At 46.1% G+C, this 27,548-nt stretch overlaps 1 protein-coding gene across 4 annotated transcripts; it reads left to right on the top strand.

The window, feature by feature from the left end:
- The first annotated feature begins 894 nt into the window (after window positions 1-894).
- On the top strand, window positions 895-25,599 carry LOC8023336 (neuralized-like protein 2). Of its 4 annotated transcripts, none has more exons than XM_029980122.3 (5): window positions 895-1,006; window positions 2,165-2,564; window positions 4,675-4,837; window positions 21,524-21,726; window positions 25,162-25,599. In XM_029980122.3, exons 2-5 carry the CDS (start codon window positions 2,204-2,206, stop codon window positions 25,290-25,292), a joined length of 858 nt encoding a protein of 285 aa, XP_029835982.1. In that variant the 5' UTR covers window positions 895-1,006; window positions 2,165-2,203; the 3' UTR covers window positions 25,293-25,599. The 4 variants fall into 4 exon arrangements, with proteins under 4 accessions (XP_029835982.1, XP_042143065.1, XP_029835980.1 ...); XM_042287131.1 differs by having other exon boundaries at window positions 903-1,195; XM_029980120.4 differs by lacking the exon at window positions 895-1,006 and adding an exon at window positions 1,068-1,190.
- The last annotated feature ends 1,949 nt before the right edge of the window (window positions 25,600-27,548 follow it).

The following is a 27,548-nucleotide window of genomic DNA, read 5'->3' on the forward strand; positions in this document are numbered from 1 at the left end:
CGTGCACGTTAGCTTCGATTTGACAATCGTTTACAGTGTCGTCAACATCACGGAGCTTCCCGATCCCCGGATATTTTTTTTTGCTAGCAAATAAAGCGTATTTTCGTTTAGTTGTTGCAGATCGCAGACTCCCAGAATAGGTCGACGAGAGATGGCGCCACCGACACACCGGGCGATTTCTTTTCCCGAAATTATGGTGCCTGGAGCGCGTCTTCGACGGTGTGTTTAGCGTCCTATGCCGCCTATGCATCAAAAATAGTCAACAAATCAACAAATGACGTCACAGAAGCCGAAGTGTCATGTTGTCTCAAAGCCGGCAAGCAACATTCAGACAAAATGAGAAGCCGAAACCGAAACTACAAGACCAGCTGTGTAAAACAAAAACATTTAATTCAACAAAACTGCACAAGCCAAACCACATTGTAAGTCGAAAGCCGTGCAAATTTAAGAAAAAAAATATTGTGGGTGTTTTACAAAGAAAGCTGATTTTTCATCAATTATTGAGGGATGCCTAGTTTCACGCTGTTTTTAAAAATTAAAACCGCGCTCACGTCTTTTTTTTTTTTTTTTTTTTTTTTTAGAAATATGAGGTGGTCGAGCGCGACGTCTGGGACGTTTGACATGGAATGAGGACCATGATCCTTAAACCGAAACTGTATGAGCCGGACACTACATGAATTTCACATTGTTTAAAATATTCTTTCAATATGACATATTATAACACATAACGCTAACGAAAGGTTTTATTATCAAGCCAAACGCTAAAACAGTAAACGTAAGCGCCGTTTTTGTCCTTTTTGAATTCCACAGTCTTGTTAGGACATACAAATATGGCGACTTCTAAAACAACACTCGTCGTAATTCCCGTAATTCCTTGGTGTATCCTCTGTATTTACTCATTTGTTGCTGCGCGCAGCCGCGGCAGCGGCAGCCAGCGGCAGCTATCTGCAATGGAGGGAGAGCGTCCGGACCTAGAGCTCACGTCCTATTTTCATCGACAGCTTCGGTTCGTTGTGCGATTACATTTCTGTTGACAGAGTGCGATCGGCGTTTTCATCTCGCAAGGAAGAGGGCGCGAACCGAGCAGTGTTTGGACAAAGTCCTGTATGCGCAGCGAGACCATCAACAACTGCTCCTGTCGAGGAGCAACTTCAATTTATCGCTGGGCCCCGTGACGCAGAAAGTTCAAGGCAAGGTTCGTCCCTCGGCGCGTTTTGCATGGGCTCGTGATTGACGTGACAGCCTTCAGGAGGTTTCCACAATGATACGCCCTGTTGGCTGATAAGCTTCATACGAGCGTAACTATACAGCCAACGCGGATTAACCTTCGACAACTACAGTTTGCCAACTCCTAGTGTAATGGTGGTTCGCTACAATATTCAGGTACGATTCTGGAGCCTTTTTGATTGTTGTCAGCGTTCATCTGCGTAAGATGTTCCAGTGATAGCCTTCCGTCGCGTAAAACTCTGGGGAAGTTCATAGTAGTTGATTGTCATGGCATGGCAAAGGTGCAGTCAAGCGCACACATCATCATGTGCTCAATTTTTTCATAACCGCAGCACGACTACAAGATCAGACGGCATTTGACCACACGGCTCAAGAGTTGATTGCAAGGTACATATATAGCAAGACTACGGAGTAGTGATGCTCGCTCGTACGGCCCTGAATCGTTCCGTGGAACACAGAATATTGCGTGTCAGTTGACCGTCTAGAAATGTATTCCCCATCGAAGTAACCTTGTTGAAGAAATTAATACCGTAAAATGGATTATGGGCAGTTGTCCCACTTTGGCTCTCGAAATATCATGTATTTGAGTTCTTGTCAATAAAATGCAACGCTATTATTCTTACTGCTTGTAGCGATTTAGGCATTTCAGTGGCGGGATAAGTTCTCGCCTTTTTGTCTAGGGGCCTGCTCTCATGGTTGAAAGGAATGCAAATGGACAAACGGTGGCCACACGTCGTGCATGATGCCTACAGGCTCATTTAACGACTGGTTCCAGCAGTGTCTGAAGGTGGTTTTCTGATATCACCCGCAGCTAGGTGCACCAATGTTCACCATAAAGCACACTCATTCAAACTGAAAGAGCAATCTTTTTTATTTATTTTTTTGCATCAAGATGATCTCAGCAGCCTTCTGGTGAGCTACCTTCTTTCCCTCCCAGGTGGCGAGAGAGGATGCCGTGAGTGGCGGCAGTCCTGCCATGCCGGCCACCCGCTTCCACAGCTACCATGGCCGCAACCTCATCCTGTGCGAGAATAACATGGTGGCCTACCGCAAGGCAAGCTTTGCACACGCGCTGGCCTTCTCGGAGCAGCCCCTGCTTCCTGGCGAGATCTTCCTGGTGGAGATTGAGCAGAACGAGCGGGGGTGGAGCGGCCACATGCGGCTGGGCCTGACCCAGCATGACCCGGCGGCCCGTTTCCCCCTGCCCCAGTACGCCCTGCCAGACCTGGCCAACATGGGCCACTCGTGGGTCTTCGCCATCCACAACTCGGAACTGGACTCTGAGCACCAGGGGGCGTCTCCCTACCAGCGGCCGGACAGCCCCTCCTCTGTGCTTGGTAAGGGGGGGGGGCCCACCCATGACAAAATGCTGTATGAAGGGGAGGGGGGAGAGGAGGTCCCAGCAAAATGGAAGATTTCGAGGGGGGCCCGGGCCCCATAAGCCTCCCCCCTGCCTACGTACCTGGTCTCAATGAATTACTAAGTGTTAGGTATGCTTCGTTTGCTACCTGTATCACCCTGTGAACCAACGCACCAAAATGTTTTCACAAGCCAGGAGCTCACCACTTGCGGTCATGATTTTTTACGCAAGGAAGGCATCAAAAGGGGTCTCTCCACTTTATGACGGCCCCTACTAGGTCCTTGCACGTACTGTTAAGACTTTCACACTGGAGATCAACGGTCCCCAAGAAGTTATAGCGGCCAACCGCATCAGACCTGGCAACCTCATCAGACCTGGCGAGCGGGAACAAGTGGTGCTACAGCACCACTTATTCCCGCTCGACCCATCAAGCATGTTTTGTGGCACTTTTAAAATGTGACCTCAACATCACCTTCCAGGTGAGAAGTATATAGGGTATGCTTTGACTTAGTCGTGGACCTGGGTCAGTGCTGTGGTACCTGCAAACAGCCAAGTGACAAATAGATGTCCTTATGGCTCTTTAAAGGGACAATGAAGACAATTTTATTTAATTTTTTTAAATGGTGTTTTAATGCTTCTTTGGAACATAGCATGCCGCCCAATTTTTTGAAGACATTTATGACACGTATTTATGTGCCTACGAAAGAAGTAAAGAAACCGAAACTGGACCATCTCCAGTCTCGTTTCTGGGCCTCCGAAAACGGAGGTGACGTAGGGAGTGACGTCAAGTGTGAATAGTCGGTATCGGTAGTATTTAGGAGATCAAGACTCTGGTTACCGCGGTGGGTTATAGCAGCGCGGTGGCACGGTCGTTGCGCCGACTCTGTCAACATGGACGAATGCCGCTCTCGCGAGCGAGTTCGAGCTCCCGTTCAGTGACCGAACACCAACGGAACGGGAGTACGTGTGTGGCGGCCTCTGCCATCACCCGACGGAGACCGCCCAGCCGGTAACGAGCGGCCCGCATGCCGAAGGACGGACGCGGGGGAGATGCCGAAGGGAAAGCGGCAGCGATCCCACCGTTCCGGGATCCGGTTCCTCCGAGGAAGTCCTGTTTTCGTCGTCAAAGAACACGAACAGCAACCCACACGTGAAAACTGGCGTCGCCCAAACGAATACTGGTCTTCAGCCGACCGTTAGAACAGCCATCTACAGCTACCAGTTTGCAAAATCTTTCGAGTACCGTGTTCTTTTTTAATTTTATTTTGTTGGCCCATAGTTGCTCGTTGCCGGTTTCGCGTCCAGCGTTGCAAAGAAAAAAACAATGATGCTGCTTTATTTACGGTTTAGTAATCATTTCCGATCCGATTTATACTTTTGATGGTTATTCAAGCGGAAATTAGAACAGTATTTCTAAAAATCGCGAACCAAAACGTGACCGAGGGCACGTTTCTCGTTTCGACCAATCGCTGACGCGTCTCTTGTGATGTCGCGCACCTTAGCCCTGCATCGGTCACGTGAGCTCCGCTTCTCCTGGCTTCTCCCGCAACTCTCGGGGCGTCGCCCCAGTCGATCCCGGTACGATTATTACCGCGACTGATTTGCGCGGCACACAAGCGCCGGTTTCGGCTGAAATTTGGGCAACGTGGCCTGAGACGTGCCTGGAACCCAGTTCAATCGCCAGAAAGATCTCCGAAATTGCCTTCATTGTCCCTTTAACAACACTTCGACCAGATTGCCCTTCATTTTTTCCTTCTTGGTGAAAGAGCTAATCATGCACAATACTCCAGAATGAAATGCCAATTTTTTTTCTCTTTCTTTCAGAATCCAAGCTTACCACCGTGCTTGATTTTTGAGGGGAATCCTGTTGCGGTACGCCACAGGGTAGAAAAGAAGGTCGAAGGACACTTTTCAGAATAAGTCTGTTCACAAGCAGACATTGTACTGGTCGGACGTTCCTACACATAGCTTGACCTTATTCTGCTGTCTTTTCGTTTGTGTGCTCGGGAAACTTGGAAAAGAAAAAGGGAATGACCTTGCTTGGAACAGAAAAAGGGAATGACCTTGTTTCTCTTGCTCGTCCTCAGGCACTGGAGAGCAAATCTACACGAGCCGGGGTGTCATTCCACGAAGCATGCTGCTCCCTATCAAGCGGCCCCGGGCAGGTGCCTTAGCTCCTGCTGACACTGATGAAGGCAGTGGAGGCTTTTCCGGTGATGGGGCTTCGTTTCATGGTGGAGAGAATGGAAAGTGAGTACATATGCATACCTCATGTCAAACCAGTGACTATAGTCATCAGTTTGTGGTTTTTATCTTTGCTAGCCTCTCCTTTTCCTCCGTTGTTCAAAGCAAAGTAAGGTTATTTGCCTAAAGGCCTACTTGCAATTAGAAAGGAGGAACCTACCCCATCTCGTTTTTTTTCCTTGCCATTTTTCCTCACTTGACACTTTACTAGCTCACCATCGTAAGGTCTATTGTGCTGTCGCTTATAGTCAATTAGTGACCCTCTGAGCTTCAGGAGCACCGGAAACAAGACCACAAACTGTTTTTGGATGCTGATACCTGCGTGTCTAAGTGAGCTCTGCAATTAGCTCATTTTACCAGGGTTGGCCTTTGGCTACAAGTTGGAAGTCCATTTTTACTTATAAGAAAGCATCAACGACACTCTTCTACGGTGAGAGAACTCTGTCATAATATTGCACCAAGCATACATTTTGAAAAACTGACGTTTCAGATTTGTAACGAGCGAGAACTCTTTAGGGTACGAAGGAAGAATAAACAACCAGGACGGGGGATGACACATGCTTCCCTTGAAAAAAAAAATGTGCATCTCGTTCCCTGTCTTGCTGGGTTATTTTATTTTACCCTGACTACCACCCACAGGCTCCACAGCTCATTTAGAACTTGTCGATCGATCCACACCTTTACCAGTTCTTCTCACGAAGGGTTTTTGTACTGGTCTGCTTCCCGTTTCAAGACTGCCTCTATGGCTGCAGCTGGGCTGCATTAACTGCATTGGCATTCCACGTTGCATGAACCAATGCCATGCTAATCTCGCGCGTGCCAACCTCACACGCTAAAGCTATGCAACACCATTTGACATTGGAGTGCTTTCTGTCCCCGAAATAAAGATGAAAAGTAGTATATAGTATTTTTTTGTCTTTTGCTACAACCTGCAGCTGTGCTGGCGATTTACGGTAAGGTGGGGAGAGAAGTTGGAGGTAAGGTGACACTGAGCTCTGTATGTCAGTTAAATTCTGTAACAGTTTTGAGACACTGACTTGTGCTTAGCACCCTGAGGAAATAGTGGTGGCCAGAAATATCTTCCAGGACAATTCAAAAACAACCTACTAAGTAAAAGGTGAGCACATTGGTTGCCTTTAGACATTACTTAATGTATGAACACAACGACACAAAATGTGTCGCCTCATCCGTCCTCGTGTTTATACTTCCAGTGATGTCCAAAACCAACCTGCTGGTGCACATTTTTCGCTAACCTGTCCATCGCAGAAAAACTACTTGGGGCAGGGGTCTTCAAACTCTTTTATCTCAAGGAACCCTGATCTGTTTGATTGATAGCTGAGGAACCCTTCCTAGACTTGGCCATTCTCCGGGAATGCAAGTTTGTTTATGTGCATGTGTGTGGTTTATTCGCATAGCTAACTAAAAGTAATCTGTCATTGTTTTCTTGCTGTTCTTCATTGCCACAGTGGAAACTATAAACTCGGCATTCTTTCTTTTGTCACTCAAATACTCCACACATGTTCCAAGACATACAACATATCTTAACTACAACATATATCTTAACTACTGTAATATCCCGAGTCATCGTCCACCCCACTCTTTGGACAAATATTGATTTCCAAAAAAAAAACTGGGAGTGATCGCCCACCCCTACAAATACCCCAACACAAACTTCACGTTCCGCGAACATTCATCCTGCCCAAATGACGCAGCCGCGGGCCTTACGGTTGGAGGACGTGCGTGACAAAGTAAAACATTGAAGATAGCAGAAGGAAACTTGTTTTGCTTACCAAAATGTTTGTTTGGACAAAAGAAGAAAAAAAAGTCCGAAAGATAACACAATTAGTAACCCATTCATAAATCACGAGGTGAGCAGGCGCCCCATATCCTTGAATGTAACCAGGGAGTGTAAGGTCAAAGTCTGTCTCCACTGAAATAAGGTAACTGCGAACCTCTCTTTCTCCCGGAACGTCGCGACCACGATTAGTATTAAGGAAAACTCCCTAATCGGCACGCAGGCACAGTAGCGGCTTCTTCGTTGCAGAGCGGTTAGTGGAGGGGTGAATTGCGATCTACGAAAACTCCTTAGTTTGCAGTGTTTGATACAAAGCCAATGGGTAACTAGAGATTTGCTGGAATGCCGCACATGGACATTTGTAAAGCGTCCCATTTCGAGCTTCGTGTTCGTGATGCCACGCCACGGAGCTACGCTGCCTCAATCCGCTCTGATAACATGCTGCGCACGGATGCACAAATGCATCAAACAAGAAAGTTGCACAAGAGCTTACTCCTTGTGATTCACGTGGGGCCAACTGGGCCCGACGCCAAAGTATTTTGCCACCTCGATCCTCAGCTTTCCCACTTCCCTATCATCACTCTTCGTTGCTTCTTTCGCCTGTTCGCTCACTCTTTCGTGCATCTTGTTGGTCGTTATTTTTAATTATTATTATTATCTAACGTAGAGATTATAGCGGTGTTAGAAACATGTTTTCAGGGAATGAGCGTTTGCGTTGTATGCCGATGTGTTGTGTTCATTGCGCGTATGCAAGCAACGCACTTTGCAATAGTGAAACATTTTTTCATGGGCACTTCTTGCATAAAACAGTGAAACTACTTCAAGTTTTGAGTTTAATGTATTGCTCGTGCAGCCGCGCTTAATATGTACAAAAAATTGGGGTTTTTTTTGTTGTTTTTTTAGCTTTTTCTAAACTTTTCGTGTTTATCCACCAAGACATGGCCTACCCGACTTTTCTTATGAATTTCAGCTGGCAGGGAAGCGGGCGATGACTTGGGATATTGCGGTAGACTGCAAACTTTCCGGTTTTAAGAAAGAAAAACGTCCGCCAGTGTTAGAAATGCAAAATTTATTGACGTTCGGCGGTCGCCGCCATGCATGTACGGTGGCGTTTGCACATTTGTAAGTTCTCGCCTAAATGCGAAAACTGTGCACACCCAGGGACGAGCTACTGTCTGTTATGTCTTTGGGGAACTATAAATGCACCCTGTTTTACTTTGCAGGGGCTATTTATAGTGTGGAAATTGGACGCTCCATGCACGGGATAGGCAGGCAATGGTCGCTTTACATGTCGGCTGCTCTTGCAGTAGTGGCAGTCTGAGCGCCAGCTCTTGATACGCTTCTCAAAATTGGAATTCAGAGAATGACAGCTCATCATCCCGGAGAGGCTCTAAAGTACCTCCGGTTGGGAGTTTGAGACTACCAGAATCTCATGGAAGTGTATGTGCCAAAATAAAACAAAATGGAAGAAAGGTGACAAGTTGCAAGCACTATACGTGCTCCTGCTAGATAGTTAAAAAAATAACTGCGCATTTACTCTTTCATTGTAATATCCCTTTAAAAAAAGCAAAAAACGTTCAGCCTTTTCACTCTCGTGAAGAAGGAAGACCAGCGGAGCTGTACTCGATACACAGCCACAACACGCACGCGCCCGTTTCCCGTTTCTTCTCGTCCGACACGGCGCCGATCATGGATACGTCTCTGGCAAACCAGAGTCAGTCGCACACGACGCACGCGACGCCAAACGGGTAATTCACAAACTCCCTCCAGAACCTCGCCGTCGCGCCTGGGAACTGTTCAGCCGGCGTATAGTGCAGTCATCGCCGGGCCTCGCGCTTGCGCTTGGCCTCAGTGGCACGATCGTCGTCCGTGGCGTTGGCCCGCCGGCACCCTTTACATCGCTGGTTCTGTTCTCGGCGGAGGCTTCCAGGCGAGCGATGTACTCTTCTTTGACAAGGGAATTTGAAGCGCTCGACGCAGTGGAAGTCGAGGCGACAGCGCTTTTGCGACGGTTCCGGACCCATTCGCGCTGTTTCGTACATCGCCACTCCTTCCGCAGCCAGTCTTCTTTCCCTGAAAGGGCGCACAGCCGACCCCTCCTAAGTCCAAACCGAAACTGATAAGAGCGTAACAAACAGTGCGCAAAACAGACAAGGACGAAGTAACACACGTGACGAGCGCTGCGCTCACTACGTGTGCTTCTTCTTAGTCCTCGTCTGTTTTTCGTGCTGTTTCCTACGATGAATTCCCACAACACACCAAACTATCCATTCTTCTATGATAGCTGGGAAGGTTGCCGCCATCTACGAGCGACGGTGGCAACGAGACTGGTTGTGTGCTTGCCGCCGTCGCTTATAGATGGCGGTAGCTGTCCAGGTAGGTTTTTGTCGACAGGCGTTTGATACCGGACACGATCCTGGGGAACCTAGCCCTTAACAGCTTCGCTGTAAAAAAAATGAGAAAAAAAACCTTAGCAACCGAGTCACATTTTTCGGGGGGGGGGGGGGGGGGAAGAAAACAACTGCGAAAGGGTTAAGAATTGAAAAACACCAATTTCTGGAAATTTTGTCTTATGGTACGTTTACACTTGCGGATCCACCAACGAATCCGCTCAGCTTTTGCCGCTAGGGCGAAACGCTGGGCGGAAAACACGGCGGCGAGGCGTATAGGTTTGGGATATATTTTTGCCGCCGAACGAGGCGTTTCGCTGACCGGAAGTGGCATTCTTGTGCAGCGCGACACTGCCTACGTCATGAGTAGGCGTTCTTCCGCGAGCTGCAACACCTGGGATTGCCCGGGAGAGACAGTCGATGTGAGAACTCTCGCGCCTCCTCGTCATATTTGACGGGATGTTGCGAGAACAGCTGGGCCGCAGCCGGCGCCGCCGCCGCCGCTCGAAGGAAATAGATGTAAACGCAATCCGCTCGTTGCCGCCGCCGCCGGGAGTGGATTTGCTCCCGCGGCAGTGGATTTCTTCTCGGGTGTAAACGTACCATTAGCAAGGACTATTTTCATCAAACCTTTCCGTCCTTAGACACTCATTGGGCACATAATCTTGCCTAGAGTCAAGCACCCTGTCAGTGTCGAACCAGTGGAATCGCTGACCTTGAAGGTCATTTCATTTATTATACCCTCAGGGCCCGAAGGCATTACAGAGGGGGAAAGCAACAAGAAGGTTAATGCAAATAACATACCTAATACATATTAGACACACTCAGTAATAAAGTAATTAGTTATTGTACTTTTAAAGAGCTCAGAGTCCATGATAATGGCGATCGACCGGGGAAGGTGGTTCCACTCCTGGGATGTACGGGGAACGAAAGATGAATAAAGCGTGGTTGTGATAGAGTTAGGAATGCCCACCTTATGTTGATGATCAAGACGGGAGGAAACATAGACAGGCCGAGCAATTATTTTGTCGCGCAGGAAAGAATTATGGTGATACATTTTATGGAATAGGGAAAGACAAATTTTACGACGTAGTGATAAAGGTGTTAATGGGAGAGTTGTTTTCATAGAGGTGACTCTAGCGGTGCGGTGATAGTTTGTGAGGATGAAACGAGCAGATCTGTTCTGAACGGCTTCCAATGTAGATACAAGAGTGACTAGTCCGGGATCCTAGACAGAAGCTGCATATTCTAACTTGGGACGAATTAAAACTTTGTAGAGAGTCAATTTCAGTGAGACAGGGGCTAATGAAAAATTTCGCTTGATGTAACCTAACATGCGGTTAGCGTTAGCTGAAGTATGCTGAATATGTGTTTTCCATGAAAGGTTAGAAGCTGTATGTACGCCTAAATATTTGTATGAAGATACCGGTTTTAGATGAGCATTATTAAGGAAATAGTTAGGACAGTCTTGAGACTGGCGAGACACACGCATGACCTTGCATTTGTTAGTGTTAAGCTTCATGGACCACGAGTCAGACCAACGGTAAATAGCATTAATGTCTGATTGGAATATACAGGTGTCATTATGATTGAGAATCTCACGGTAAAGTACACAGTCGTCCGCGAACAGAGACATGGATGAAGAGATATTAGTGGGGAGGTCGTTAATATAAATTAAGAATAGCAACGGCCCTAAGACTGTCCCTTGCGGAACCCCTGACGCAACTTTGACAAAAGAGGAGCTATTGTTATTCACAGTGACAAATTGAGACCGTTGAGTTAAAAAAGACTGTATCCATGCGAGAACGTTATTGTCTATGTTAAGTTTGGAAAGTTTTAGAAGCAGAAGATTGTGAAAAACCAGGAAAATCCAGTCCGCCTGGGATCCTCGGTCCAGAATGTGATGTAGGTCATTCGTGAAAGATAGTTGGGTCTCGCATGAAAATGTTTTTCGAAAACCGTGTTGGGGGGGCATTGTTGAAGAAGTTGTTAGACTCTAAGAATTTGACGAGGTGAGAAAAAATGATATGTTCAAGAAGTTTGCAAGGAATGCTGGTTATTGAGATCGGACGATAATTAAGAGGGGAATGTTTATGTCCAGCCTTGTGAATGGGTATTACCTTCCCTACCTTCCAGTCTGATGGGAGAACAGTGTCTTGTATAGATTGTTCAAATAATTTTGTTAAAATAATTGAGGAGTATTGTTTAGTGTTTTTTAAAAACTTAGAATTAATACCGTCCACTCCTGCTGAAGATGACAGTTTGAGTTTATCTATGATACGAACGACACCAAGGTAATCAAGAAAAAGAGGATCCATGGGCAAGTAATCGGCACTCTCTAGCGAAGGGAAATCGTGCATGTTATCAGTAGAGAATGAATCTGCAAAAGTACTATTTAATAAATTTAAACACTCGTCGCTCGCTATACAATCACCATTTGCGGCTTTTAGTGTGATAGATGACTGCGTCTTTTTGTTTATTGTATTCCAGAATTGTCTAGGATTGTTGATCAACATTGCGGGTAGGCTATGAGTCATGAATTCTAGTTTGGCGTTATCAATTGCTTTTTTGTACACTTCAGCAGCAGCACGATAACGCAGCCAACGGTGCCCGCACGTGGATAATTTTGCGGCGCGAAATAGACACTTTTTTTGTTTGATAAGTGTTTTAAGGCTCTGGTGAACCAGGGTGACTGAGAGTTTTCGATAACTCTTCTTAAGGGAATGCACTGATTTGTTACCTAGTTTATTAACTTCGGTTTTGAAAAAGTTCCGGTTTTTTTCTACTGAGCGACTTGAGAAGAGTGATAAATATTCATTGAGGAAAGTTGCAAGGTCAAGATTAATTTGATCAAAGTTAGCTTTGGCGTAATCTCGAATTTGCTTTGCATCAGTTGAGGGTTTTGGTACTGCTACTTTTACATTAAAATGCAATATGGAATGATCACTAAGCCCTGGAAGATAGGAGATGGGTGAAACGAGTTCAGGATGAGTTGCGAGAGCAAGATCCAATACATTCGCCGTCAATGGGGTCACTCTGGTTGGTTGAGTAACTAATTGCGTGAAACAAAAATCTAAACAGAGACTAACAAAATCATTGCATTCAGATGAGGCAGATGAGGGTGTGCCTGTTGGTGGGTTATTACCTGTCCACACAATATCAGGATAATTAAAATCTCCCAACAGAAACATTGGCGAACTGGGAAAGCGAATGACGACCAGATTTATGGAGTCCTGCAAAGCTTTAATAAAAGGTGATGAGCATGAGGGCGGCCTATAGCAAACTCCCATGATCCACTTCATGTGATTAGTACCAAGACATACCCAAACTATTTCTAAATCGCTAGCTATGTTTAAACAAAAAGAATCAATGTGACTTGCAATTGCAACTAAAACGCCCCCACCACACCTATCTTGCCGATCGTTCCTGTAAATATTGTACTTTTTAGGTCCATAAAAAAGTATGCAATCACGCACCCTCCCAGTGAGCCAAGTTTCTGTTAAAACAACAACATCAGCAGATGTTGAATCAACAATAGAACACAAGTCATCTCGCTTTTTATTGAGGCGTCTAATATTTGTAAAAAGTACCGATACATCAGAGACAGGTGAAAGAGACACTCTACCCCTCGCGGCCTGTTATTGCGATGTTGATGGCTGAGATGAGTCATTAGCGGGCAGGGAATGATGTGGGACAGTAACAACCAGCGTAGTAGAGGGACCAACCTCGTACACATTTTCGGTGGTCAGATCAAAAGCATAGCATTTATTGTTAATGTGAATTCTGTTATGTCGAAGCTTAAAAGTGCCGCCTTTTTCTTTCGCGAAATCGATTAGTTTTTTCGTGCGATACGTGTCCTAATTGAATAGTCTTCGCTTACTGTTATTTGTTTTGCTTTCAGGAGGGCCCTTGAGAGAAGAATGTTGTCTTTCAATTTGTAAGACGCGAATTTGACGATGACTGGGCGGCATTTGTTCTGACAGAACGTGCTGGTTCTATGGGCCCGAACAATAGCTTCGTCTGATACTTGTAGATTAAGCGACTGTCTAAATATGTTCAGAATTGTTTGTTCTCTCTGCGCCCATGTTTCAGATATTGTGTTGGCCATCTCGAAAAAAAAAACAAATTATCACGGCGTGAACGATCTTCAGCATCATCTAGGCATGTTCTTAGGACTATGTTCTCTTTTTGCACCTCTTCCACCAAGCTTCGCGCTATGGTTACTTCAAGCTGAAGATTAGGGACTGCAGCAGTTTTATTTTCAACCTCGTTCAGTCTCGTTTTTATTTCCGTTATTTCATTTCATTTCATTTATTGGTTCCCCTTAAGACCCACGAGGGGTATTAAAAAGGGGGGGACATTTGGCAGGACAGTGTCAAAACAAAAGAACGCTAGTAATATAAAACAAGAAAATTATCACAGATGGAGATGAACGGCAACATTATCGGCGAATTTCTGTGGGTCTATTATTGTGACAATGGCTTCGGGTAGTTGGTTCCAGTCACTTATAGCAAGCTGAAGAGGCGAGAACTTGTAAAGGTTAGTTCTGGGAATGTCAAGGTGTAATTTGCAGGGGTGGTCAAGTCGGCGTGAGATAAAAGGAGCAGGTTTACAATAGATTGACTTACGAGATGGAGAGTGATAAAAAAGTTTGTGAAGCAATTTCAGTCTGTTTAACATTCTACGGTCTTTCAAAAGAGGAAGCTGTAGAGATGATTTTAGAGAGGTTACACTTACTGGGAAGTTGTAGTTTCGCAAAATGAAACGAGCTGCTTTATTTTGAATTGACTCTAATTCTTTTTCTAAGAAGACTTGGTGAGGGTTCCAGATGGCTGAAGCATATTCCAGAATGGGTCGTATTAGAGCGGTATAAGCTGTTAGTTTAGTTTTTTGAGATGCGAGGTAGAGGGAACGTCGGAGAAAACCGAGCGATTTGTTAGCTTTGGCTGATATATGGTTAACATGATATTCCCAAGAAAGATTACTGCTTAGGAAAACTCCGAGGTACTTATAGTGCATCACTTGCTTTATGTGGTTGTTGAAAAGAGTATAATTAGATTTTGTCGGAACACGTTTAGTTCTAAAGACCATGAACTTAGTTTTTTGAACATTAATCTCCATCTGCCATTTTCCACACCAAGACTCGATCTTGACAAGGTCATTTTGCAAAGTGCTACAGTCATTTACATTATGAATTCTAGAGTACATCACACAATCATCTGCAAACAATCTTAGAGTCGAGTTAATACAGAGAGACAAATCATTAACATAAATCAGAAATAATAACGGTCGCAGCAGCATGGTTCCCTGCGGTACACCTGATCTTACTTGCATGGTCGTAGAAGACTGTTCATGAAGAGAAACATACTGTGTTTTAGATGTTAGAAATGATTCGATCCAATTTATAACGCCTCTGTCGATATGAAAAGAGTGAAGTTTTTGAAGCAAGTGACAGTGGGGAACTTTATCGAAGGCTTTTGAAAAATCAATGAAGATGGCATGAATATCCGTCTTGGCATGTAGGCTTTCATAAATATCTGTAGTTAATTCAAAAAGTTGCGATTCACATGAGAGAGACCGTCGAAAACCGTGCTGGTTTGCAAACAATAGATTATTGGAAGACAAGTGATTCATTATTTGTGAATATATGACATGCTTCATCAGTTTACTAGGTACACTCGTTAACGAAATAGGTCTGTAATTTGTTATACACATTTTAGAACCGTTTTTGAAAACTGGGGTTACTTTAGCGTGTCTCCAGTCGACTGGTATGTCACAGGAGTACAACGACTGATTGAATAAACTGGATAATAAAACACATGACACTTCTTTGGTTAGCTTAAGTAGTTTATTTGAAATACCATTGGGCCCAGGGGCGGAATTGAATGGAAGATCATTTATTAGTTTTTCAATGCCGGCTGGTGAAACGTCGAATTTGGCCATTTCATGAACAACTTCATGGGGTCAAATGGGCATAGGTAATGGGAATTCTTCCTCTGTGAAAACACTACAGAAAGCTAGGTTCATGGCTTCACATGCTTCTAATTCGGTTAGATCATTCCCGTCGGGATCAATAAACTTGGAAGGTAATCTGTCTTGGGGGGGCCGAATCGCTAACCAGAACTTTTGAGGGTTTGTTATGAGTAGATTTTGGAGATCGCAATCAAAATACTTATGCTTGGAGTTTTTTATCTGGTACTTATATTGTGAGGCACTCTCGCGATATCTGATCCAAGTATCTGGAGACCCTGTTGATTTGGCGAGTCTGAAGAGGCGTTTCTTTTTCCTAAGGAGCTTTGTGTGCTTAGCAGAAAACCAGGGCTGCTGGGAACTGGATGCAATGCAGACCCTGGGCACAAATCTGTTTAACGACTCAATAAGAGCCCCTTTAACCAGTCTCCAGTTCTCTTCGACATTTCTACTTTGAAACCCTCGAAAAAATGTAGTGGCAAAATTAGACATATATTGGTGAATTACATCTATGTTTGCACGCGGGTAACTAAAAATCGTTTTCTTAAAGGTCAGCCGTCGTAATATTGGAATTGAAAGTACAACGTTAATTGGGATGTGGTCACTAAGCGGCTCTAAATATGTAATTGCGCTTACAAGTTCAGTGTTAGTAGTAAAAAAGAGATCAAGGACAGCTGTGCCTCGTGTTGGCTGATTTACCACTTGTGATAAGGAAAAGGCGGTGGTTATATTAACGAATTCCCGGCTTGAAGTGGACAAAGACGACCCGTAAAAAGGTGTTCCGTATGCAGGTACTGTAGGCCACTCGATGTCCGGGTAGTTGAAGTCGCCAGCTAGTACGATTGTATCCATTGGGAAATGGTTAACTAAGGTTTCTAAATGGTCGTTTAGTAAGGATGGGAAGTTAGTAGCTCCTGGTGGTTTATAACAAGCTACCACAAGAAGATGAGCAGTAGGAGTACTTATTCGAACCCAAACAACTTCAATATTAGGGGCAATGCCAGACTGAAGGACATTTAATGAATTTATCACAGCAATAAGTACTCCCCCACCCTTCTTTCCCTGCCTGTCGTTCCTGAATATGTAGTAAGAGGCCAGCGCGCTTAGCTCGGAATTCGGTATCTCGGAGTTTAACCATGATTCAGTTAGTACAACAACGTCAGCAGAACATGAATGCATAAGAGAATATAAATCATCTTGTTTACGATAAATGCTCCTTGCGTTTGCTACTAGGAATGAGATGGACGTAGAGCGATTTGTATTAATATGCCTATTGGTTGGTTGTTATGTCTGAGTAAGCAGGACAGTGTTTGAAAGTTTGTCGAACCTGTATTGACTTCTTCCAATAAAAAGCTTATCGTGACGCAGCTTAAATTCACTCCCCTGGTTTTTCGCAAATGATATCAGCGCTTTTCTAGCTGCACGAGTGTCTGGTGATAAGTCTTCGCTAAGGCGAAATATTGTTCCCTTGAGTGCCGGCGCTTTTGATGGTATTAGTTCTCTATCTTTGTAAGAATTAAATTTGATGATGACCGGACGGGGGTTTGCTGAATTTCCGCGGTAGGGCCCTATTCTGTGCGCGCGTTCTATAGCTGGGGGTGAAAGACAGACACCCAGCCTGGTTTCACAGAAGTTAATAGCTTTCTCTTCCGATTGTTTCCAGGATTCACCGGGGACATCGGGGATATTGTAGAGCAGAAGGTTATTTCTTCTCGACTGGTTTTCGAGGTACTCGCATCTTTGTGTTAGCAAGTCTAGGCTAGCAGAGTTTTACTCAGTTCTGGCTAAAACCTTCACAACCTCTTCTTTAACCTCTTTTAAGCCAGCACACTCCTGCTTGATTTCTTGTATTTGAGCTTTAAGAGCACCCAACGCTTTGTCTGTCTGATCCTGCCTTTGCTGTAGGGACTTAATTTCATTCAGTATTGTTTGTTGTCCTGCGTTCAGTTTGGTGAGCATAGGCAAGATTAGATCCGTATTTGCACTGGAATCAGAAACAGGGCCCGGATTTGTTTCTATGTCACCGCACAACAATAAAAGTTTCTTCAAATAACCCACGACACTATTTCGAACAAGGCAGACACGCTCATACACTTGTCGAGGGCACGACACCGCAATGACAAATACATTATTGTCATGATAAGAGGATGAGTAACAGACCTGTGATACGTTATGGCCCCCTTGATAGATTCTTGACTTTGTTTGACTTCGTTAAGTGTAGCAATTATACCCGATTGAGCCTGATCCATCCTAAGGGAGCGCTCGTTAACGACTGTCAGCATTGAGTGCATCTCGTTCATCGGTCTGGGATTAGATTCTACGTCTCCGGAAGTTTTTAGTAGAAGGTACACCACATCAACTGAGTCACAAACAGTTTTTTGAAACACTTGTGAGCATGGAAACAGCAATAACCATATATCGCTTGTTTTTTTAGCGTATAACGAGGGAGGTGGACCAACCTGTTTGAGCAAGATGAAAAAATGAGTGGTTCGCATGGTTCGGCTGATCCCGTGCTCGCTCAAGGGCTGAAGACGTTCCAAGCTGCTTATATGGGCGTTTGTAGGCGGCGCAGATGTGCTAGATGACAGTGTCGTTGACGATGCTCGGTTGATGTCGAGGGAACAACGAGAGATCGCTTGCAGATTATCCCACAGATAGGTGGCAGCCTGCCGATGTCGAGGCAATCCAACACGATGATCCGAGGAACCGCTCACGAGAACGGCGGCGTCACGGCTGGGCAGGGACTCAGGCACCAGAAACTGGAGGGCCGAAATCTGTACGAGCAAGATGACAAAATGAGTGGTCCGCATGGTTCGGCTGATCCCGTGCTCACTCAAGGGCTGAAGACGTTCCAAGCTGCTTATATGGGCGTTTGTAGGCGGTGCAGATGTGCTAGATGACAGTGTCGCTGACGATGCTCGGTTGATGTCGAGGGAACAAGGAGAGATCGCTTGCAGATTATCCCACAGATAGGTGGCAGCCTACCGATGTCGAGGCAATCCAACACAATGATCCGAGGAACCGCTCACGAGAACGGCGGTGTCACGGCTGGGCAGGGACTCAGGCACCGGAAACTGGAGGGCCGAAATCTGTACGAGCAAGATGACAAAATGAGTGGTCGGCATGGTTCGGCTGATCCCGTGCTCACTCAAGGGCTGAAGACGTTCCAAGCTGCTTATATGGGCGTTTGTAGGCGGCGCAGATGTGCTAGATGACAGTGTCGCTGACGATGCTTGGTTGATGTCAAGGGAACAAGGAGAGATCGCTTGCCAATTATCCCACAGATAGGTGGCAGCCTGCCGATGTCGAGACAATCCAACACGATGATCCGAGGAACCGCTCACGAGGACGGCGGTGTCACGGCTGGGCAGGGACTCGGGCACCGGAAACTGGAGGGCCGAAATCTGTACGAGCAAGATGACAAAATGAGTGGTCGGCATGGTTCGGCTGATCCCATGCTGACTCAAGGGCTGAAGACGTTCCAAGCTGCTTATATGGGCGTTTGTAGGCGGCGCAGATGTGCTAGCTGACAGTGTCGCTGACGATGCTCGGTTGATGTCAAGGGAACAAGGAGAGATCGCTTGCAGATTATCCCACAGATAGGTGGCAGCCTGCCGATGTCGAGACAATCCAACACGATGATCCGAGGAACCGCTCACGAGAACGGCGGTGTCACGGCTGGGCAGGGACTCGGGCACCGGAAATTGGAGGGCCGAAATTTGTACGAGCAAGATGACAAAATGAGTGGTCCGCATGGTTCGGCTGATCCCGTGCTCACTCAAGGGCTGAAGACGTTCCAAGCTGCTTATATGGGCGTTTGTAGGCGGCGCAGATGTGCTAGATGACAGTGTCGCTGACGATGCTCAGTTGATGTCGAGGGAACAAGGAGAGATTGCTTGCAGATTATCCCACAGATAGGTGACAGCCTGCCGATGTCGAGGCAATCCAACACGATGATCCAAGGAACCGCTCACGAGAACGGCGGCGTCATGGCTGGGCAGGGACTCAGGCACCGGAAATTGGAGGGCCGAAATCTGTACGAGCAAAATGACAAAATGAGTGGTCGGCATGGTTCGGCTGATCCCATGCTGACTCAAGGGCTGAAGACGTTCCAAGCTGCTTATAGGGGCATTTGTAGGCGGCGCAGATGTGCTAGCTGACAGTGTCGCCGACGATGCTCGGTTGATGTCAAGGGAACAAGGAGAGATCGCTTGCAGATTATCCCACAGATAGGTGGCAGCCTGCCGATGTCGAGGCAATCCAACACGATGATCCGAGGAGCCGCTCACGAGAACGGCGGCGTCACGGCTGGGCAAGGACTCAGACACCGGAAATTGGAGGGCCGAAATCTGTACGAGCAAGATGACAAAATGAGTGGTCCGCATGGTTCGGCTGATCCCGTACTTACTCAAGGGCTGAAGACGTTCCAAGCTGCTTATATGGGCGTTTGTAGGCGGCGATGCCACTGAAAATTAAGGAAGTATGTACGGTTGTTATTTTCTTCGGATGGCCAAGTGCTATGTGCGAAGAGTAGGACTGCGCGAATATTCGAATTATCAAATAGTAGTTTCATATAATATGCTATTTGATATTCGCTTCAAAATGAGGTGCGATATTCACACTTGTCGAAATGTTAATTGGGGCAGGCCAGAGCCGTATATGTAGAGAGTTTGGCCATTCGTTGGGAAGTATAGGAGACAAATGAGGAGGCGCCATTGGTCGAAAGCGGGCTGGCCGTGTTCCAGGGCGTCTTCAGATATTCGAATGTGACCAACCAGAAGCCGGAAATAATACCCTGGCGGTGGTCGCGAGAATCAAACCTGATAACTCCATTGGAGTAACTCTCAATGGCTGAAAATATGAAACTCGTGATGTTTCAGTCACGCTCATCCAAAATGATCGTGGAAGAGTGCGACTAGCGGAACGATCGACATAATCCGTACGCCAAACGCCGAGGGCCGGGAATCGGCCGTCCGAGCGGTCACACACTGTCCGCGCAAAACAGAGTTGAGCGGCGCATTCGTTTCTTACGTCTTTCTGCATGATCATGGTCAAAACAACACGTGCACCCTATTTTCAACCACAAAGAGCCACTACACTTCTCTTACGCTCTTATTAAAACCATATACGAACATAGACCTTTGATCAGAACTGTTTCTCGCTACCACCGCTAGGGGATTCTTTTCGGCTTCTGGTTGGTCAAGAGAGCATGTCAGGCCCTCTTTCCGAGTCTGCCGTACGCCCTGACTCAGCCCGCGCCTCCCATTGACCAAACTCTACATATGCTCTGGGGCGGGCTAGCCCCCTTGAGTACGCTTCTTTTCGAACATCGGTGCACTGCGGAGAAGCAATACCCGCGGAGCTGACACCGCGATCTCCTGGCTCGCTTCGCCGCAACACAACCACATGCTTAGGCGAAAAACATACCTTCAAAATGGTGTGGCGCACGCCCGCGCCTGGTGTAATAAACGCCTCTATCGAACCAACGCGCAAACATGATATGATTCATCTAGTCCATACATTGGAAAAGATACTCTAGCAAATGAACCATAACGTCCAACGTCTCCAATCCTTGCGCAGGATGGTACTGCGCCTAATAAAATCACTTAGGTTGTATATCAGTAAGTGACCGTAAATGGATGACCAACTCTAGAAAATTATGAAGTGTGAAAAATAATTTTCTAGCTAAAATAGTGCTTATTGCGTTTAGAGAAAACTTAAAAAACTCGTGATTTTGATTGGCCATGCACTGAGATGTCCGTGCACTGAAATGTCCTTGCACCGAAAAGTCCATGGATCGAAATATCCGCGCACCGAAAAGTTCCACATCGAAAAGTCTGTGCACCGAAAAGTTCACGCCAGAATGTCCTACACCGAAACGCCCTACACCGAAAAGTCCTAGACCCGTTTTATGCCCACGTAGACCAACAACCCTTTTTACAAACAAGTCCGCATTTGCCGACAACGGGTGTGGGCACTGCGCACATACAGAAACCAGATGTATGTGATATGAAGCGTCTTTGCATACGTGGGGCCAACAGCAGCACCACCGCTGCAGCGTGATGTTGGAGCCACGTGTGAATTTATCGCCATTAGAAACATGGTGCATAATGGGACCGAGGGAGGATATATAGCCCCTTAATGGAGCCCATTTTTTTTTAGTCTTCGTGGCGCAGTGCCCGACATGGGAAGGGATTCTGACTTCCAGTTTTGTAAAGTTAATGTGTTTTATTCAGTTACTGTTGTCTGAAATCACCCAGCTGTGGCTATATGTTGCATGCTTTTATAGGGTGATATTAAGATGCTTGACTTTAGTGTGACTGCTTCTTTGAGTATTGTTACTCAGAAGTTGAGAGTTGTGGCTGTCATTTTTTGTGTGATCTAACGGTGTGCAACCTTTCAGTTGTAGGAGACGCAGTTGAAGTCATTTGCAGTGATCTAATGCAACTGCCCCCTAGTTGTAAGGTTCAAACGGACTGTCACAACCTACAAATATTGTTTGACCTTCTCACTAAAGTTTATGCTTGCAATTCCCAGGTCCAGCATTCTTCCTACGGATGTAGGCAGTCGCATTGGAGTTATGTATGTGACAAGGGGTCAGTCAGCTGACATGCACTTCATCATCAATGGGGAAGATCAGCTGTATGCCACCGACATTCCTCACCGTGACGCTCCACTTTACGCCGTTGTCGACGTCTACGGCACCACCAAGCATGTCCGCATTGTGCAACTCTATGGAGGTATGCCTGTTAGTAATTCGTATTGCAATAACCATTACGAATTTTTCCATGTTAGTGATTACCGTATTTACTCAAGTTATAGCCGCATTGTTTATAAAGAAAACCTGAGAGTTTGCTTTTCCGCGGAGCACGCGGATTACCTATAAGCGCGATCGACAGCATGATTTTAGCTGTTTATAGGACAGAGATAACGTCTTCGCGTGAAGATACCATCTGTGAAGATTGCATTTGTATGGAGACTCGTGTTCTCAATCTACTTTTTTGCTGTTATTTATGCACAACGCGATGATTGGCTGTATATGTGCTTTGCAGGAAAGTAGACGTTAAGGCCTTGTTCATAAATAGCGTGGCTATTACTCGAGTAAATACAGTAATTTGTCTGTGGTCAACACATTCAGTTGACTTTTTCCCTTACACATTTAAAATATCTGGTGCAAAAGAACTTGCCATATTTTATGGTCTATAGGTAGGATTCCGTGTTTTTGGAGTTTATTTTTCGTCAAATTTGGAGGGTGTTCTTCGGAGTTTATTTTTTTTTCCAAAAATTCGGAGTTTATAGGAGTTTATTTTTGTTTGATTTCAAAATATTCAAAATTCTTACCTTAATTTCGCAGTGTTGCTTATGAAAAAAAAAAAAAAAAATAATATCCGGGTGTATACGTATGCTAGATGAGGAAAAATAAAACGCACTTATATCAAATATTTCTTTAGCTGGATTTAGTGTTGGTGCCATTGCCATTGGCAGTGGCACCAACAGGGGCAGGCAGTCCCTGTTGGGGACTGGCTGGGGCAGGGGCAGGCAGGCAGGCATGCATGCAGGCACTTGTAGATTTTAGCATCCCACCCCAACCCCCTCCCCCCAAGAAATGGCGGCCAGTCCCTAAATTGCAATACTCTTTGGTCGGGAAACGGATCCCATGGTCCCGGAACAAATGGTTCCAGAATAAATGGTCCCGCAACTAATGGTCCCAAGTACAAACTAGGAAAAAATGGTCTCGGATAAATATCGCCAATGTGGCTTCTGCATTTTCGGATAAATCCGATAAAATCCAATAATACTCTCCGAATTTCGAGGCTGCCGGTTGCACAAACTCGACTGGTTTTTATATTTTTTCTGGGAAGCTCAGAAATGTTTTGCACTATGGAAACCTGATGCACTTATAAAGGTATCAAGCTCCGCTCGTGTGTGCTACCACCATGCGTCATGGTGAGATGGGAGTGATTCGAGTTTCATGGCTTAACAGCATGACCCTAGGGGGAGGCACTCACTTGATCGAATGACGTTTTAGCGAACGCCCATGTTTCACCGAATGACACTTTAGCGAATAGTCGGCCGCCATGAAGCGGCGTTTACAGGTGGGCCAAGTGGGTTCACATTTTTGTAATGAGCCGCCGCAGACTGTCGCCGCAAAGAGGCGTAAGCTCAGCGCGGGGTGGGTGGGTTAACACGCGCCCCCTTTATTTGCTGAAACGTCCATTCGCTCGAATGTCGCTGTTCGTTAAAACATCAATCACTCATGCGATATGGACCCGACTAGGAGTACTCATTTTTTTTGTTTCAAAAGAGCCTACTGATATCACAAATATTCTAAAGCCCCTTATATGAATATAGTAATAACTCATAATATTGTATAAGGTCACTAAATTAACAGTTACGAGATAATTGTTGGACAATATTCATTTCGAAAATATTCTGACTATTTCGAATAAAATTAAGTTCAGTACCCAACCACTTTCTTCGAAGCAACCAGCCTCAAAATATAGACGAGATCTTTCATTCCACTAGGAAATCACTGATTGCATAACGGATGAAGTATATTGCATGGTATATCTTAGTTTCAAAGCAGTCTTCTTACGGGACTATTTTTTTCTACCTTGGACTTGGGACCATTAGTTCTGGGACCATTTGTTCCAGGACCATTTATTCCGGGTCCACTTGTTCCAGGACCACTTGTTCCGGGACCACTTGTTCTGGGACCATTTGTTCCGGGACCATTTGTTCCGGGACCATTTGTTCCGGGACCATTTGTTCCGGGACCATTTGTTCCGGAATCATTTGTACCGGGATCATTAGTTCCGGGACCATTTGTTCCTACACCCTCTTTGGTCACATTGGACCTCAGTGAAGCAACATGGGTAGATTTTTCATTGGACAATCGAGAGCATTGCTGAAGTATGAAGTTGATCCTTTTTATGATTCCCAATTGCATGTATGCAGCTCCTGTATTGCTTTGGGTTGGTACTTATTCGTGCTAGTGTATGCTTTCAGTATGCCATTGAAAATACTCAAGTATGCTCAACTGCAATTCAGAATGGCAGGGAAAATCACTTGCTTTCTATTTCCAAATGGACATGCATCACTAAAGCTGCAAACTCTCCATTGCCAATCCCATATCTATGCTGTGTGCAAGTTCATCTGCTTCTTTTGCAGGGGTTGTGGTGGTGTCAGAATGCCCAGCTCTGATTGGCTCTGATTGAAGGATAGTGGGTAGACCTCAAGGCAGCTTTCTTTGAGGTCTACCCACTATTCTTCACTCAGAGCCAACGAGAGCTTGGTTTTTGACGTCACTGCAACTCCTGTGCAAGAAGCAGATGACTTGGTCTCCGTATAGTACACCGACACCTCTATTGTTTCAGTTTTTTTCCCTGTCGTTGGACATTTTCTGGTCTCTTAAGTTGATGCTTACTTTTGCGTTGAGTTTTTTTTCTTCGTGGGGTGGGGGGGGGGGGGCGGGGCGGGGGGGCGAGCGGGCGGCTGAGGTGGCTGCGATGGCTGTGATGTTCATGACTTGGGGTGCGGAGGGGGGAAGGCGGGCCAAAGTGCATGTGTATATTATAGGGTCGGCTGGATTTCAGGGAGGGGGGCGGGGCGGGGCGGGGCGGGGCGGGGCGGGGCGGGGCGGGGCGAAAGGGGCAGGGTGGGGCGAAAGGGGGGGAGGGTGCTGAAGCCCTATAAGCCTCCCCCCTGCTATTTTTTTACCTTTGCACTACATTCTTAGCTTAAAGGCCAAATATTCAACAGAGATTCATCTCCCATGCTGTGGTTGTGATGTGATTACTTAATATAGCTAGGTGCAGTATATGCATCAATACTCTAAATGGAACAAAGTTCTTTTCATATTTTTTATCAACTGGGCGCATTTGTAGAAGCCGTTGCAAGTCTTTGTTGATCTCAAAGCCTCTACATAGCCAGCCTTCAAATACGGAACACATTCCTTAAAAAAAATGAGACCCCCAAGGAATTGTCTAGACGAGAGGGAGCCACATTCATGGCGGCAAACACTTGTGCCATACTGCAGAAAAAAGAAAAACGAATTGAGAATCAAATTTTTAAAACATTTGTAAACATTACATGATCGGGGGCAGGAGGCGGCAGAATTTTTGCCCACTTGTGTGTCTACTCGTCTTGTGATGATCCTGTCCTTTGTTTTGCAGTGGTGGCATCGTTACAGAGTGCGTGCCGTGATGCCATCCTGCAGCACATCTCAAGCTGTGCTGTGCGGACGCTGCCCCTTCCCCGGAAGCTGAAAGAGTATCTGTGCTATCCCTCGCTGAGGCCACTGTGACGTCCCATGCAGGACGGTGCATCTGTTTCCTCTCAAACTGCTTCCTGAGGCCGTGCACGGCTACTGCGCACTCCCTGCAACGGCCAAAATATTTGTGCATCTGAGACCGGATGGCACCCCTCTGGCTTGCAGCTTCAGTACCGAAGCATCCTGTGATCACACATGGGTTTCTCTCTTTGTCCCTGTAATTTTCTACGGACAAAGGTATTTTTGAACTCACTAGTCGGAAGCGCAGTGCTGCAGCAAGCGGGAGTTTCTTTTTTTTTTTTTTTTTTTTTGCAAAGAAATAAAATTACACTTGTTGGCAGTGGCTTAGTTTTTTTAATGCCTTAACTTTCAAACGCTCGTTTTTACGAAAACCCGCCGGTGTCAGTCTGTGCGGCTGTTTATCAGCGCCATGCATGACGTCGCTAGGAGAGAGGGGTGGTGAGGAGGTATCGTGTTTACAGGTTCACTGTCTCACCACAAAGGTGGGGAGAGGGAGAGGGTGACGCATGGCTGACGTCAGCGCTTCGGACCAATACGAGCTTTGCACAGCTGGCGCAGAGCCAGAGACGAGCAGGCTCCGCGCCGCCTTGAAAAGTTGCCGCTCTGGCAGTGGATGTGGTTCTTTCCACGAGTTATATGGCTGTCCGTATCCAGGAGCGACGATGGAAGAAAGCCAAGGCCACGTGATCATTGAATTGAATGCGATAGAAATGCTAATATAGTTTCATCAAATGAATCTCTTAATTGTCAAACAATTGTTTTCTTTCTTTTTTTCTTTGCCCAAGCCTATGCCCAGCAACAAATAATCCTCACATAAAAGCAGCTAAATGACCGCTGTTTTTGTAGGACAGGGTGCTGCTGTCAATATAAGGGAAGTAAACACAAAATATGTATTTCCGTAAACTAAGCATGGGGAAATTGCAACTGCACAGCTCGTTGCAAACGTCCACATGTTTCATGAAGCTATAACATGTAACGGGCCAACTCCCGTTGAAAAATTAACATGGAAGCTGAAGCCTCTGTAGTTGATTGGGAGTCCTGTTGCAACCTGAGTGGCTCTTCAAGTTTCTATTTTACTCATATCAGAACTACCATAAATTGAAACATCTTTGAACAAATTTTAACCTCATTTTGTTTAGCTTAGGGTGTTTTTTGTGGGTTTTACAGATTTGTTTTAAAAAAAAAAGTGAAAGCCGTTTTGACGCCGAATTAGAGCGCAGCTCTTCAGGAGGAGGGAAGGGTACTGGGGGGTGGGTCAAGCGACCTCGGGTGGCGGGGGGGGAGGGGGGTGTCACGTTACCTTGGGGTGTCACGCGACCTGGAGTCACGTGACGATGACGTCATCAGTGATGATGACGATGCGGATGCCGGTGACGTCATCAGTTACGTCACTGATGATGTCATCAGTGCTGATGATGATGCGGAGGCCGGTGACGTCACCAGTGGCGATGACGATGTGGAGGCCGGTACGTCACTGATGACGTCACCAGTGGCGATGACGATGTGGAGGCCGGTGACGTCACTGATAACGTCATTAGTAGCGATGACATCAACGGGGGGGTCGCATGGCCTCGGGGGGGGGGGGGGGGGGGGGGGGGGCGGTCACGTGGCCTCGGGGAGGGGTCACGTGACCCGGGGGGGGGGGGGGGGGGGGTCACGTGACCTGGGTAACCATCGTGACCCTCGTGAGGGTAACCCTAGTGACCTTGTGAGGGTAACTCTCGTGACCCTTGTGAGGGTAACTCATAACCCTCGTGAGAGTAACTCTCATAACCCTTGTGAGGGTAACCCTTTTGAGGGTAACTAACCCTTGTAACCCTCGTGAGGGTTTTTAGGGTTACTCGCGGTTACGTTGACGGCAACGGCGACGCTGCTCAAGCCGGGAACGGGCGCCTAAGAGCTGCGCTCTAAAAGTGATAGCTGCACTAATGCTGTCTGTACAGGTGAGTTATATGGCCAGGGAGACATAATATAGGGGGATTATCGTCAGTACAAGGTGGTTAATTAGTGACTAACACTTGTTAATATAGTTTTTAATTCTTGAACATAAAATTATGGTTCTAATCAGAAACTGGGTGAGCATTATCAAAAACCTCTAAATAAGTAAATTTAATAAAGATTTGTGGCATGTGGAAAGCGTGGTGGTGCGCTAAAGTTACCACTTGTGCGACAGGTACAAGGCTAGTGCTGTGAAAACGCATTTTCAGAGTTTTTCTATTGTATCATTCACATTTTTGCACTTCCAGCATTGCACCTGTTGCAGGAGTG

Source organism: Ixodes scapularis, unplaced genomic scaffold (genome assembly GCF_016920785.2).
Source record: "Ixodes scapularis isolate PalLabHiFi unplaced genomic scaffold, ASM1692078v2 PGA_scaffold9__187_contigs__length_104089568, whole genome shotgun sequence".
Classification (NCBI taxonomy): domain Eukaryota; kingdom Metazoa; phylum Arthropoda; class Arachnida; order Ixodida; family Ixodidae; genus Ixodes; species Ixodes scapularis.

What these genes read in the sequence shown, in the direction of transcription:
- LOC8023336 (XM_029980118.3), top strand. Translation starts at nt 1,360, where the DNA reads ATGGTGGTTCGCTACAATATTCAG. An exon ending in CAGCCCCTCCTCTGTGCTTG is followed by an intron (nt 2,565 to 4,674) that starts GTAAGGGGGGGG and finishes GCTCGTCCTCAG; the next exon opens with GCACTGGAGAGCAAATCTAC. An exon ending in CATGGTGGAGAGAATGGAAA is followed by an intron (nt 4,838 to 21,523) that starts GTGAGTACATAT and finishes TGCAATTCCCAG; the next exon opens with GTCCAGCATTCTTCCTACGG.